We start from the raw sequence: 15,155 nt of genomic DNA on the forward strand, positions 1-15,155 counted from the left end.
AAATATCTTCAAATGGAAATCATAAAAGGAAAAGGGAAAAGAAAAAAAAGAAAAAATGTAAGCTTTGAAGCCCTCTCTAGTCCTCATCTGTCTATCCTTTTATCCTTTCTCCTTTGCATTGCTTACTCAGCTCACGGCATTATGTGAAGTAATATTGCAAGTTATCTCCACAAAAGAAGTCGGGCTTGATGGATCTATTGGAATTTAGATTTATCAAATCATGGTTAAATGCCCACCACGGCACCACATAAGATATTACTAAGAAAAAAATTAATGCTTCTTTGGTTCCTATTACTCGATTACTATCAATTTAAAATTTAAGAGAGGTTTCTCATGCCGTCAATGTGAGAGAATCTTTCACACTACACCAATGGTGATGCTGAAAATAGTATAATTTACATGAGACTTACGTGATAGGAAAATAAAGAGAAAATAATAATAAAAAATTATTATGAGAGATTTTGGAACCCCTTCCTATAAATAGCACTTTACCTAAGAGTTAAGAAGGAAGAAGAAAGTTCTACAAAAGAAAAACAGAGAAGGAAGAAGAAGGATGGAAGATCAGGTGGCAAAGGAAGCTGTGAAGTCTAGAGTGGTGAAGGTGGAGTCACAAGAATCATGGGGTTTGCTCGTTAGCCAAGCTAACTCCCAGCGCTGCCCTGTAAGTTCCCCCTCCCCCAAATACCCCAATCTAATACTCACAAGACCACAGCCACACAGCCTCTATACCTCTACCTCTCCTTGTTGAGATCTCTATCTGTCACCATATTTCTTTTCTTTTCATTACTGTATTTGGAAATTAAGACTCTTTCTATCCCTCCCCACAGGACCAATTGAAAAAAAAAAAAAAAAAAAATGGAAAAAAACAAACAAACAGACACATATATTACACTCAATTATTATCAAATTGGAAAATTTTAACTTTTTGACATTAATTTTAGTGTGGTGGTGGTTGTATGTTAATGGATAGATGGTGGTACATTTCACTGCAGCCTGGTGCATGCCGTCGGTGGTCATGAAGCCACTATTGGAAGAGCTGGCGTTGGTCCATCAGAATATATTGTTTCTCTCTGTAGATGTGGATGAAGTCAAGGTAATTAATACAATTCATTCATCTCTTTTCATTTTTCTCCGGCTTTGTTCATTTGAAGGGAATTGAAGGAAAATGAAGTAAAAATTTCAAACTTAAGAATAAAACTCTTGTAATCGATACTCAATTTTTAACTCCAATCCAAATCATTCAATAGTTGGTTATTAAATTCCACTTAATTTGCATCCAACTCCCTTTGATTTTAAGAAAAAAATAATAAATAAATAAAATTATATGTAAAATATACAACAAAAAGCAACAATAACAAACTCTTTTTCAAACTAATGATTACAAAATTTTCTATTCTAGGTTTGAACATTTTCATTTCCTTCTCGTTCAATTTCTCTCCATTCTCTACTCAGCTACTGTTAGGAATGATTAGATGAATCAGACAAGTCCACAAGCATGATTTTTTTTCTTTTCTTTAATTAATTTTTTTTTTTATTGTTTCTGGGATTGATTAGAAGGTGGCATCGAAGATGGAGATAAAGGCTATGCCCACCCTGTTGCTATTGAGGGAAGGAGCCCAAGTAGATAAGGTTGTTGGGGCCAACCCTGAGGAGATTAAGAAAAGGATTGATAACTTTGTCCACTCATTCCGTGCCTTAATAAACTGAGATGAAGTTTTCAAAACATTGATGGTGTGGGATATGTATGTAGATGTGATTATGCTGATGATTTAATTTTGTGAGAGGATGTCAGTTTGATGTGTGGATATGTTAATAAATTTTGTTTATTTGTTTCTTGTACTCTTGTTCTCATGTAAAATATTACATGTAAACATTTCACTTTAAAAAAAATTTCCATTGTTTCTTTGTATATGATAACATAAGATGTAATGTCATTGAAAGATATATTTTTTTTTTCGATAAATAGAAATTTATATTAGAAAGAAAACCATATGCAAACTAAAGTCTTAAAAAGAAAAAAAAAAAAAAACTCAAGAACTGAGCCTTATATCAAGGTTCTAAAGAGATTTGATATGACAAACAAATATGTAATAAGTTTGTGATATCATCATGTGGAGTACTGATTGTAATTTTTTTTTTTTTTTTTTTTTTTTTAAAGGTTTGAAAGGTTTACTTCCATTCTCTTTAATTAGTTTCCTTTGCAAATGAGCATACCCTTTAAGTATAAAAAATTTCTGTAATTTTACTTTTTTTCCTTTTTCACTATAACTTATTTTTTCAATGAGGGTAAATTCTATAGGGGGATGAACGTTTAATTCAATGGCAGGCAACTAGGCAATTGGGCTTTAACATAAGTGTAGGAAATGTCACTGGTCTGACCCTCCTCTCTTAGCTTCTTAAAAAAAAATCACTAGTGGTAGTTGTAGAATTACAATAAGTTTGGCCTATTGGCTCTTTTTGTGGTCCCTCAATGGGTTTTACCAATCCCTTGAGCTAACCCCCCCTAAAAAAAATAAAAAATTATCATTTTACTCGTATACTCGAAAAATGTGTAAAATAATAATAATTTTTAATAATAACATAATGATAAGTTACTTTCAAATTATTTTTAAAATCTTTTTTTACCCTTAATTTAAATAATTTTTTTAGAATAAAAAAATAGGCAATTAAAAGAGGATGTGAAGGTTTCATTTAGATAATCCTTATTAAGGTAAATAAAGGAACCATCCTACTACAACTGTGAACATGTTATCTCATCTATGTCAAATGAAATCTATCTCCATTATAAGAGTAAATGATTTAGCATGTTGTTTGTATCTTCTATTACTCATTTCAATCCAAAATGAATTTTTTTTTTGATAAATTTCAAGCATAGTAAAGGCAATCCTACTCATATGAGGAAAAAATAGATCGATCCTTGACCCAATTTATTTCATCATCCCATCGCCTTATCCTTTTAGAAAAGGGCATATTAGAAATAAAAGATCATCCTAGATTCTCTTAAAGAAAAAAGGACAGTCAAAATAAAGATGCTTTAGAGGTTCTTTGAAAGCCGAGATAAAGCATATGATGACAAATTGATAATATCTCGATGATTAAGTAGGGAGAAACTTCATTCATAACCTCCACAAGTGAAATGCATGTTTTGGGAGCAATTTTGATTATACTGAATCTTCTAAGGGAGTTTTCTAGGGCTGTTTCTTTAACATCTATTTATTTATTTGAGCCATGGAAGGCTTGTCTCGACTTCTCAAAGTGCATAAGGAGCTTAATTTGTTTGAAGGCATTAAAGTGGGAAGGTTGGCATAAAAAATCTCTCAACTTTAATTGTTGATGATACTTTTAATTTTTGATCGGGCTTATGAACATAATGTAGTGACCATTTTGATATTTATTTATTTTTTTTTTAAATTTATCTCAGGAGTTTTTAGGTTGAAGAGTGCTGCATGTTTAGCAATGATACCTTTGTGAGTAATTAAGATATGATTTTGAGTAAATATCACTCCCCTCCCCTGAAGTATGGCGTAATATCAATTTGACCCCAGCCGTTAGAAATCGCTGTTAAGTCACTTATATTTTTTTGTAATTCCCAAAATACCCCTTACCTAATTGTAAAATGCCCAAGATACCCTTAAGTGAAAGAAACCATTTTTCTCCTCAACGATTCAGCCATCTGCATCTTGTCCATCGCTGAAACACGATTCTCCCCTACCTTTGTCGCCGAAACGAAGGGGAAGGAGAAGGAGAAGAAGCTTCATTGATTCTTTCACCTGCGATGGCATCCTTAGTAGATGGCATCCTCTTCTTCACTTGAGATCAGGGTTCTCTTTCTTGCTTGGGATTTGGAACCCTTGATTTCAAATCTAGGAATTGAAAGTTGTGAGTACATGATTTTAGTACAGATTAGTAGTCCCCCATGATCAATCACAGAACCCATTTTTATAGAAGCAATCCAATTCTCTAATTAAAAATAAGATTCAAACGAAACTAAATACCAAAATTAGAAAAGAAGCCAAATTCTTTCTAAATTCACAAGATATTACATCCATCTAAATTCGTTCATCTACAATGGTGAACTCAGAAAAAGACAACCAAACCAACCCTAAACAGAGAAAATCTTCCCCCACCAAAAGAAACCCTAGAATTTATATAAAAAGAAAAAACTACTACACAGCAAGATTCTATCATTTAAAAGGGTTAGAAGATAACAAAGAATTATAATCTAACAGCTACTACTTCTTCCCTTCCTGTTTCCATTCTTCTGACTTCAATTATCATTTTTTTTTCATCTTCCACAACACAAAAACAACAGAGATTGTTTAACTGTTGTCATCAGCAGCAATGGACTCTGATGAACCGGTAACAGTCTTCTTTGGCAACAAGAGATTGTGAATGTTGGGCATCACACCACCGTTGGCTATTGTAACAGCTCCAAGCAACTTGCTCAACTCTTCATCATTCCTCACCGCCAACTGAATATGCCTTGGAACAATCCTCGTCTTCTTGTTATCCCTAGCCGCGTTTCCTGCCAACTCCAAAACCTACATAGAAAGATTAAATTATCCCTACCAGATTACCTTTGTATCAAATTAAACCCTAACCCATCGATATGAAAGAAACCCTAATAGATAGACACGGGAATTTATTAAAATCAATTCCCGTCATAGCTTCGAGCTTCTTCTCCTTCTCCTTGTTTCAGCGACAAAGGTAGGGGAGAATCGTGTTTCAGCAATGGACAAGATGTAGATGGCTGAATTGTTGAGAAAATGGCATCTTGAGCATTTCACAATTATGGGGTATTTTGAGGATTACAAGAAAAATATAAGCTGAGTTAACCACAATTTCTAACAGTTGGGGTCGTTGGATAGAATCTTTTTCTTGTAAGGGAGGTGAGTGATATTTTTGGAAAGATGTGGTTTCAAGTTGATATTACGCCATAGTTTAGGTGAGAATCGTGTTTCAGCAATGGACAAGATGTAGATGGATGAATTGTTGAGAAAATGGTATTTTGAGCATTTCACAATTATGGGGTATTTTGAGGATTACAAGAAAAATATAAGCTGACTTAACCAAAATTTCTAATAGTTGGGGTCGTTGGATAGAATCTTTTTCTTGTAAGCGAGGTGAGTGATATTTTTGGAAATGTGTGGTTTCAAGTTGATATTACGCCATAGTTCAGGGGAGGGGAGTGATATTTACTCTATGATTTTTAATATTTTAAGTGTGAGGTCCATTGAGGAAGGCTCTAGTTATTTGGGTACCCCTAGCTTCTTTAAGAAGGGGGAAAAGCATATCTGGAATAATGTGTTAAGTTAGATTGAGACTAAACGTGGATTCCTTTAGTTTGAGGTTTTGGAAAGGGTCACCGGATGGTTGTCAATCTGTTGGAAAATCATGCCCCGGCCTAAAGCTTTAGGAGGTCTTGGTTTAAGATGTAGTGCTTTTTATAATAAAGCTTTGTTAGTTAAAGGTTATTGATGCACTCGCAAGAGATTTCAATCCAAAAATATTGCAGGCCAATTATTAACATTTATTATTATTATTATTATTATTATTATTAGGGAAAATTAAGCCCCATTCCTTGTACTCTGCCAAAATTGCACGTGGATCTAAGGGTTTGAAAGAATTATACCCCCTAGGTTTGATGGTATGCTATTAGTTTTAAACCCCAGAAAACCATATTACCCTTCAATGAAAAAAAAAAAAGAAAGAAAAATTAATTAATTCTTGCATTTGAAACCTCAGGAACCACTTTTATGGCAGCATCTTTCATGGTTTCATGAACCGAATTTCTGAACAGAAACCCTTCTTTTATTGATTCAGAGGCATCTAAAACTGAGGAAGAATTGCTCTACATCGTTTGTGAACTTGTCTGCAGGGTTGGAAATCCAAATGGGTGTTCAAGAAAAGATTCTCAAACAGATCCAGCACATTAAGAGATTAAAAAAAGATCTTCGGTGGATCTTGATTGAGAGTGCTGTGCACCGGTGATTCATTATCATTGAACTGGTTCTCCAATTTAGACCGGCGGGACCTCTTGTTGTGACCCCATTGAAACAGAACGTTGACTCCACGGTTGGGACTGGGGCTCGGACTGCTTTCGTGGCTCTAGTTCTTCTAGGTGGAATGGTTTTCTGATTGTCGACCATATCGAATATGACAAAATGGGAAAAGTTCTTGTCGGGACTGTTGTTGGAAGGACTCGTTCCAGATCTGAATCTTAAAGCCTTCCCTTCTAAATTGCTACAACATCATCATCTTCCTTGCATGTTTTTATGTTGGATTTCCTTCTCCCTCTACATAAAACGCCGATCAGTTTTTTCTCACGCATGTTTCATTTCAATGGTGAATCTCAATGCCTCCAGCTTTAAAAATCTGAATTTAAATAGATCTACGTCCTAATCCCTCAAAAGAAAGGGTTCTAATAACTATGGGGCCAAGATGCTTCATTACCATGGTTCACTGTGTCAAAGACATTACATCGTTCATCAGTGGGATTAATCTTTGGAAGGTGTTGGATTTTATATTATACAATATAAAATAGGGAAAATGTTGGGTATGATATCGGCTGCATACCTATCCCTCTCCCTTAGGGGAGGGGGGCATAATTCCTTTAAACCCTTGGATCCATGCATAATTTCAACAAAGTATAGGGGAGGGGATATAATTTTCCCTTCTTCTTCTTCTTATTATTATTATTATTATTTCAGTACAACGAATATATAAGTATCCGCTACGACTATGCAGGTGTGCAAGACCCACTGAAGGGCCAAATAAAGACCCACACAAAGGGGCCAACAAGGATCCAATAGTCCCACTTATTCAAACTACTACTATATAGAAGGATGTAAGGGTGTCAATCGGCCCAGTTTTGGTTATTTGGTTCGATTTTGATTCGGGTTAAGTGGTAGATAGCATGAATCGAAATCGAACTGAAAATCGAATCGGTTCTGAAACTATATACTCTAACCGAACATACTGGTTTCGGTTTGGAATCGGATCCAATTCAGTTCCCACCTGTCCCACTAACCCACCTATCCCATACTCTCCTCTTATTTCCTCTTTTCTTCTTTTATTTTATATTATTTTAGTAATAATAGTATGTGATAGGTGGGTTAGTGAAAAGTGACGTATCGGAAACAATCACTTGGGTTAGTTGATAGTGACGTATTGGAAATACAAAAAACGTATTGGAAACAATCAATTCAGCAAATTGATTATTGGAAACAATCAGTTCTAATACGAGGGTGCGACATATCGGCTAATGTATTGGAAGTATCGGAAACAAGCAACAAACTAGCCGAACTAGTTCACGATCTTTTCTAAGTAAGGAAGGACTTAAACCAAAGTATCTCATATGACAATCTTATTGATAGTAGATGATGCTAATAAATCAGAGTTAGGATAGTATCTAAGGGCCTGGCTATTGGCTTGTGAAGACTCCACGGTGGTTACAGATAATCTGGTGATGTGATTTGGACGTAAAGAGAAAACTCATTGATCTTGATAATTTTTTTAATAATTAAATTGATGGTTACAATTAAGCTTCTGAATCAGCTTGATTTCGGCTTTTCGATTTGATTTTGGTTCGATTTAAGAAGATGGTGGTGTGAACCAAAATTGAACTAAGAATCGAGTTGGTTTTGGAATTGCGTACTCAATCCGAGCTGATCAGTTGATTCCGATTCAGTTCCTGGGTTTTACCATCGTCTCTAAAAATAAAAAAAATGATGAATTATTGAATATAAAACCACAAACAAGAGATTCATTCCGACACCAATTGTTAGAATTAACTACGCAATTGAACATGATAAATCATTGAACAAAAAATCATAAACAAGAGATTCATGGAGGAGCTCGTACCTAGATCCATATCCTTTGATGGAGACGATTCTGTAGCACTATGACCTTCTCTGTTGATCATCTCTGCTCTGTTCTCTATGACAGTTAGGGGCAGTCACTAATGAGCATTGCTATCAATTTATAGACTCAGAGCAGGGGACAACCCTGTAATTAAGAATAAAAATTACATCTCTTATAATAAGGTATAACAGTAAATAGGTCTAAACACAAAACATTATTTATACTTTAAGACAATTAATTGAAAAACCAATTACCCATTAAGAAATTTACTTCCTGTATTAGGCTTCATCTAACCAAGCCCATCAATCAACATTTTTTCTTTAGTCCAAGTTTATAGAATGATTGTGCTAAACTCATTACATGCTATAACATTACATAGTAGCACGTAGGGGTATCAACTTCATGCTTGGCCGAGCTTGCCTGATTAAAGCTCGATCAACACTGGTTTGATTAAGAAATGTGTCGGACTTGAGCCCAATCCATTTATAACCGATTGTTCTTGGTGCAAGGTGTAATCTTGACAAACACTCGACCAGCTAGACCGATATTTTATTAATTATGGAATGTAATTAAGTGTAAGGTCTTATCTAAATTGTTGTTGATTTAATAAATATATTAATTTTAAGTCTAAGACAATTAAAGCCCATTTAAGACTTTGATGGTGCATTAGCCCGTTCAAGGTTTGATTACAGTCCGATTAGCTCGATTAGTAAAAGCCCGGTTAAAGTCTGAAACCTGATCGAGCTTGATCGAGATCGGCTTATTCCTTAAATAGGCAAGTCACGGTGCAAGGATACATGTCAAATCTCCACCGGCTGGCCCAATTGATTGACACCCCTAACTGCACCACTAATATGAAGAAGAGAAAAATATTGACATCTTTTGCCAATAATTACAACCTTGAGGAATGTTTTGATTTGCCAAGGGATACTTAGAAGAAACACCATTAGATTCCACTCGTGCAAGCTCTATGTCAATTTCTTGAATCCCAAATGCGGGATGGCAGAATCTGCAAATAGACATGCATGTGAGAGGTTGATGAGGAAGCTCTATGATCAAGCTCAAAGCCATCATCTCTGGCTCTAAGGCCTTGGGTTTGGTGCTTTCCTCCCACAAGAAACAAGGAAGTTGGAGATCCTCATCCTGTAGTGTATTATACTAGTAACTTGGATTGAGAAATTGGAAAGGAATTATCAATTTCGGTTGAATCGGATCAAATAAACTGATTTCAATTCCAGCGGATTTGAATCAATTGATTCATGCTTGATTTCTAGGTTTCAGGTTGATTTTGACTGGAATCAATTTAAATTGGTTAAAACCTTAGAAACTAGAATTAAGAAAAAGCAAATATTTCCATAAATCTTTGAATTTTTTTGGAGCTTTTGATTAAATAGTTTTATAGATCAAAATGTTATTTTTATTGATTTTCTATTATTTTATTAACTAAATAATAATAAAAATAATAAAAATCTTTGCACATATATGATTCAGCCGATTCCTGGATAGATTTGAGAAACAACATTACCCAGAGGTTTTAGGTATCGGTCTTGGATCGATATCAACTGACACCATATTGATACTTGGCCAATACCCTACTGATGAATGGTATGGACATGTTATATATTGATAAAGAGTATAATTGTCAAAATAGAATGTAATATCAATATCTTTAGAAGGAAGACAGTTTGATATGTGCCGATATTAGCAGTTCGTGCTCCAAGTTCGACTGGTTTGGGTCTTCCTTGGATTTATGGGCCCAATGCATCCCCGTGGGCTTCCTCAAGCATTTCCATTTCTATCAAAAGAAAAAAAAAAAAAAAAAAAAAAATCCTTCCACCAGACTCGCGGTTGATATTTTTATTTGGAAGAACGAACGCTATCAGCTAGTGTAGGTACATGTCTAGATACAATAGATTTGGATAGATTGTGCTACACTTGTATATCCTCCCATTGGCACATGCATTGGCGTGTACTTACGCCAGTAGGATAGTGTTCTCTTACCCTTTATATTTTTAGGGATAAATCTTTTTGTCCTGAAGCTGCCCTTGCTTCAAAGGGTGTTAATCGGTTCGGTTCTAGTATAGACGGTTCGATGCAAGTTTTTTTATGTAAAACCAAATCTAAAATATTTATAAACGGTTTTGGTTTAAATAGTTTCAAACGATTTCCTTATGTATTCTAATTTTTTTTATCCAAATTTCTTTATCTTTAAAGATTTTAGTGAAATGGATGTAAATTACAATATTTAATTGAATTATTTATTAATATATACTTTCTTTATTTGTTAATATTGAGACTGAAACTCAATTGGCTTATCAAAAGTTAAATTTTAAAATCAAAATCGAATCACGATTTTAATTTTAAAACCAAAATCAAACCATTTAATAAACTGTTTCATGGTTTGACTTGATTTCGATTTCAAATTCATACTCTTATCTACGTCACATACAAATAGTGTAAAATAACCACTATGCCTTTCTTAGATGGCATGCGAAAACCCATAGATAAAACAACACGACATTTTGAAACCCACCTTTGGGTCTTTTTCCCATTTTTATATATGATCACCATACAAAGGAAGATGGGCTGAATCATAAAATCACATGCAATACCCATGAAATGCCTGAGAGACAGTCCAGCACGCCAATAGTTGATTATATTAAATAAGTTCTCTGCATCTACGGTATACCACTATACCCCCACCTAAACAGCTATAGCGAATTACTTAACGGCCCCATGTCCCCATAAACCAATTAGACCAATCCCATTAACCCAATCGGCGGAGCCTTCACGTGACCTACCCCAATTCTTCTTCTTCTCCTCCTGCTTCTGCATCTACTTCTTTGGATCCAGAATCATGACAAGGAGAAGAAGAAAAAGAAACAAACCCCTTCTCCCCTTACCCTCTTCACCCTGAATTCACTGAAAAAAAAAAAAAAAACAATCGGAACCCACTCAGCTTGGGATTTTTCCGAATTCGTTTTGAAAATTTCTTGGGCAACTTACGAAGAAACCCAAAACAAGAAGGGAAAAGAGGGCAGAGGAAGAAGAAGAATCTGGAAAATGTGCTATGTGGGGAAAGCAACGAAGATCTTCATCTTCGTAATCTCTGTGCTCGTGATGGTAGGCCTAATCTTGGGCTTCGGATTATTCCGGCATGGGCTCCAGAAGAAGAACAACAAGTGCAGCGGCGATAGCTGCCAGTCTCCCACCCCGGTGTTCTCTAGCCCTTGCAGTAGCGGAAATTGCCAACCACCCCCATTTCCCAATCCGATCCCCAACCCGATTCCGGCAACAGCCGCTGCGGCACCTCCTAATTACAGCCCGCCGAGTCCAGAAGCGGTCACTCAAGGCCCCGTGCATCCTCCGCAGATGTAGCTCTCTGACTAAGTAAAGCTGGTTTCAGTCGGATCGGTCAGAGTTGAGTTACTACCTTCTACCATTTCACAGTACACGTCATCTACTCTCAATCTTATTTTAACTATACTCTTGTTTCTTTTCTTCTCGTTTTCTTGTTCCTGACGTTCATTAATTTCCCCTCTCGGGGTTCCAAGGTTGTGTAAAAACGAAGAAGATGAGACATTGGTTTTTGGGTATGAATGGCAGTATTGTTTGTTTTCTTCTCTGCAACTCTGCTATTCTGCTCTGCTGTAATCCACTTTGGGATGTTTAGTAGCTTTTTTTTTTCTTTTCTTTTAAATTTATAATGTGCAAGTGTCCGTAAGAATTTTTTTTGGTAGGACACGTGTCCTTAAGAGTTGTGAATTAATAATTGGGTTCGGTAGAATTTTGGTTTTCGATTTCCCGATTTTCGTAATCACAATGAACGGCACATATATATACTGCCATCTTCCTCCGCCATTAACGTAATTAGCGAGATCAAAATCTCTGGACTGTTCGTCCAACATGCAAAACCATCGCCCGCAAGTCTTCACTGTTTCTTTGTCTAGTGGTAGAACAACACATTGTGGGTTGGAATAATTTAAACAAGGGAAAAATATGGGTGATTTGACACCGTTTGATAACGTTCTCTTCCTGCATTTTCTTGTTCCTAGAAATAGAGAAACAACCTAAAAAGCATTTGATAAAGTTGTTTCGTTTCACCTGTTTCCCCATAAACATGAATCAAAATTTATGCCTATTTATAATTCTAGAAACGACTTTGATTGGACTTGTTTCGTCTTTTCTAGAAACAAATTTGAGAGAAAAAAAAAGTTTTTGTACCCGATACATCTCTCAACTATTTAAACCTTAAAAGAGGCAATAGAACCCTCTCTCCTTTTTAGGCATCCGATGATACTATGGGTTTTTCAGTAGCATTATGTCTGTAAAAAGCGTTTCAAGAAATAGGTTTATCAAACACTAAAAAATTATTTTTTATTTCCAGAAATAGCAGAAACGTTATCAAACGGTATTAGTTGTCCTCGATCCGCATAACCTAATTAATCTCTTGCATTACTTCTATTGATTAAATTAATAGGAAAGAGAGAGGCCTTCATTCTTAAAAGCAAAACTATAAAACTTTTTTTCATAATTAATTACTAAGATGAAAAAACCATGTTTATCTATGGCAAATATGGAGATCTTTGGGCAATTGGGAGAGCGGATCAGGTTCTCATATCAAATTGATCCACACAAATAGAATTCAAAGCCAGAATCTCTCCTGGGTCATGACCTCCTGCCACAATCTCACATCATCCAAGGGGTGGAGAAGGTCATGGTCTAAGAAAGGATTCGGTCTAAAGGAATCCATCCAAGGAAGCATCTTGTGGTGGATTCCAATTGATTAGACCATGTGAGAATGATTCTCGTACAAGCTCTTAATCCACACTCACCTCGACATATCAAAATGCCAATTGTTGGCACCTAACCCTTGCGTGCATGTGATCATACATGTAGAGGAACTGAACTCCTAACCTACGTACTCCGCTTTAGTGCCTCTCACCTTTGCCACTATTGGCTCTACCGTCCTCAATGAAGGCACCAATCGGAACCGTTCTATTTTGTGGGTTCATGCTTGGACGGTGACCCGTTCTCTGGGCTCTGGCTTTCCTTTCTTCGGCCCCCCTTTGTAGAAAAAGATTCGTACAACTGAAGAGAATCAGGACGACTTCAGGAGACATACCAAAATTACAAAGCAATCCTTATTCCCTAACCAAAAGGGAAACCTTCCACTCCCCGTTTTAAGTGCTTCAGTCCTAACAGTTTCACCATGGCATGAGTGCCGTTCTATAGTCATACAGATTCTCAGTTCAGTTTTTATGTCAATTAATTTTCCATTACGTGGGGTGAGAAATATAACCTACTTTAATAGGGAGTTAGTTAAAATTTTACTGGGATGGGGCACAACCTCAGGGATGGAGCTCAGTTTGCAAGGATTGTACACCAAAATTGGGCACTCACATGGGAGGGAGCATGATCACCCACGCGTAAGGATGGAACACGCTCGGTTGCGCAGGGTGGAAAAGGGATTCAACTCCTTTGTTTTCCACGGTGAAAGTGAGGGGTGTGAGGGGCTAGGGTAAAATGGGATGGGGTTTATGTGTTTTAGTAAAAAGGGTAAAAACGTAAATCTTCACTTAATAGAGACTGATGATAAGGGGTCCGAGCGTAATTGACAGTTATGTATGAAATGTTTTGTAAATAGTGGCATTCTCTAAGGGGTGACATTGTAAATTTCCCTTTTTTTAATAATGGCATTCTCTAGGGTGTGGCACTATAAATTTTCCTTTGACGGAAAACAACCTCAGGAATGGAGCACGATCACAGGGATAGAGCTTAGTTTGCAGGGATGGAGCACTCGCATGGGAGGGAGCACAATCACCCACGTGTAAGGATGGAGCACACTTGGCAATAGTGTAGGGATGGAGAAGGGATTCAACTTCTAGATAAATCTTCACTTAATAGAGACTGATGGTAAAAAGTTCGAGCATAATTCTCAGTTATGTATGAGATTTTTCATTAATACTGACAATTTAATAGGTAGGTAGAGAAAATAAATGGATAGGTATTGCCCTTGAACTATGCTCGAGTCAACTGATTGTGGGTTCGAGTCTTGGTATGCCCACTATCGTCTATTGGTGCAAGTCTTAGCATACCCACTATCATTCATTGGTCTTGTGGAAGCGTTGTTTACTGTACGAGAACTATGATCACTACCATGTGGCACCATTTTTTTTTACCAAATATTGAACTTTTTGTACACTAGAGGTCATTGATTGGGCTAAGCACTTGTCGTTTAGAAGGAAGGTTGATTAAAGAAAAAAAATGAGAGAAATGACCAAATTCAAAAGGGTTGGAGTCTACCGTCTATAGTTTTTTCAAAAAACAGAAAAAAAAAAAAAATCACTGTCCAATGTCCATTAAAGACTGCCCCAACTGAATAGAAATTGGGAAAATTACTTGATTACCCATTTTTGGGTTTCACTTTACAAAATTACCCAAGTTGTGTTTCACTTAACAAAAATATACAAAATAACGTTTGAATTTACAAAATTACCCAAAATAGTGATTCTCCTTCATTTTGCTATATGTTTTGACACTTTTAGCCCTAGTTCTTTCTACTAGTCTTGAATCACTAACCCCACCTTGCTCTTCAACATACCATTGCGGACACCACCGCCACAACCATCGACGTTACCATGACACCACCCATGTCCTCCTGCTCCCTTGCCCTAGACTCACCACCTCGTCTTCTAGGCGCAACCACCCTGTCGGGATCATTTTTATCGGAGCTGCCATGGCGAGTTCGCTACTCGTCTAAGCTCTCTGGTCTTTCATATACTGTAAATCTAGTCCCATTCCTGATGTATTTTCTACATCAGTCACGGACACAAAGACGATTATCACCAAGGAAGTCTTCACCGTGGAGGACTGTGGCGGCATTAAATTACAGTGGTCCAACCTTGTACGGCAACCCCAGGGATTTTTATAGTTTAAAATTGTGGGTTTTCTGGTGTTTGTTTTGTTCATATCAGTTTGGTAAGATCAACTGACGACTCTGGAGTTTTTTATTTTTTATTTTTTTTATTTTTTTATGTGGTTGATTCATCAAACAATTTTTTTATTAACTGAAGCTTGGGTTGATGAAGATTCTATGAGGATTCAAGAACTTGAAGGGTTATCCCACATGTGAATGAATGCTTGTTGTTCATTAGTCTTGAAAATTAAATTTTAATTTAGTTAAAACCTTTTTTTGTTATTAATTATGTTTAGCCCTTTTGGTGAGATTGGAGTTTCAGTAGCTTTGTTTGTTTCTGAAATTTTCTTTTTAGGTTTTTTGGTGGGTTGGG

The 15,155-nt window shown here is 36.3% G+C and overlaps 1 protein-coding gene across 1 annotated transcript; it reads left to right on the top strand.

The window, feature by feature from the left end:
- The first annotated feature begins 512 nt into the window (after positions 1-512).
- Positions 513-1,909, top strand: LOC122062676 (thioredoxin-like protein CXXS1). The gene is made up of 3 exons (XM_042626315.1): positions 513-661; positions 971-1,093; positions 1,555-1,909. The coding sequence occupies exons 1-3, from the start codon at positions 554-556 to the stop codon at positions 1,705-1,707; spliced, it is 384 nt and encodes a 127-aa protein (XP_042482249.1). The 5' UTR covers positions 513-553; the 3' UTR covers positions 1,708-1,909.
- Positions 1,910-15,155: the final 13,246 nt, after the last annotated feature.

Source organism: Macadamia integrifolia, unplaced genomic scaffold (genome assembly GCF_013358625.1).
Source record: "Macadamia integrifolia cultivar HAES 741 unplaced genomic scaffold, SCU_Mint_v3 scaffold1089, whole genome shotgun sequence".
Lineage (NCBI taxonomy): Eukaryota > Viridiplantae > Streptophyta > Magnoliopsida > Proteales > Proteaceae > Macadamia > Macadamia integrifolia.

Bases quoted from the DNA above. Each gene is read 5' to 3' on its own strand.
- LOC122062676 (XM_042626315.1), top strand. From the start codon at position 554: ATGGAAGATCAGGTGGCAAAGGAAGCTGTGAAGTCTAGAGTGGTGAAG. The intron at 662-970 runs GTAAGTTCCCCC...GTTAATGGATAG, and splicing joins CTAACTCCCAGCGCTGCCCT to ATGGTGGTACATTTCACTGC. The intron at 1,094-1,554 runs GTAATTAATACA...GGGATTGATTAG, and splicing joins TAGATGTGGATGAAGTCAAG to AAGGTGGCATCGAAGATGGA.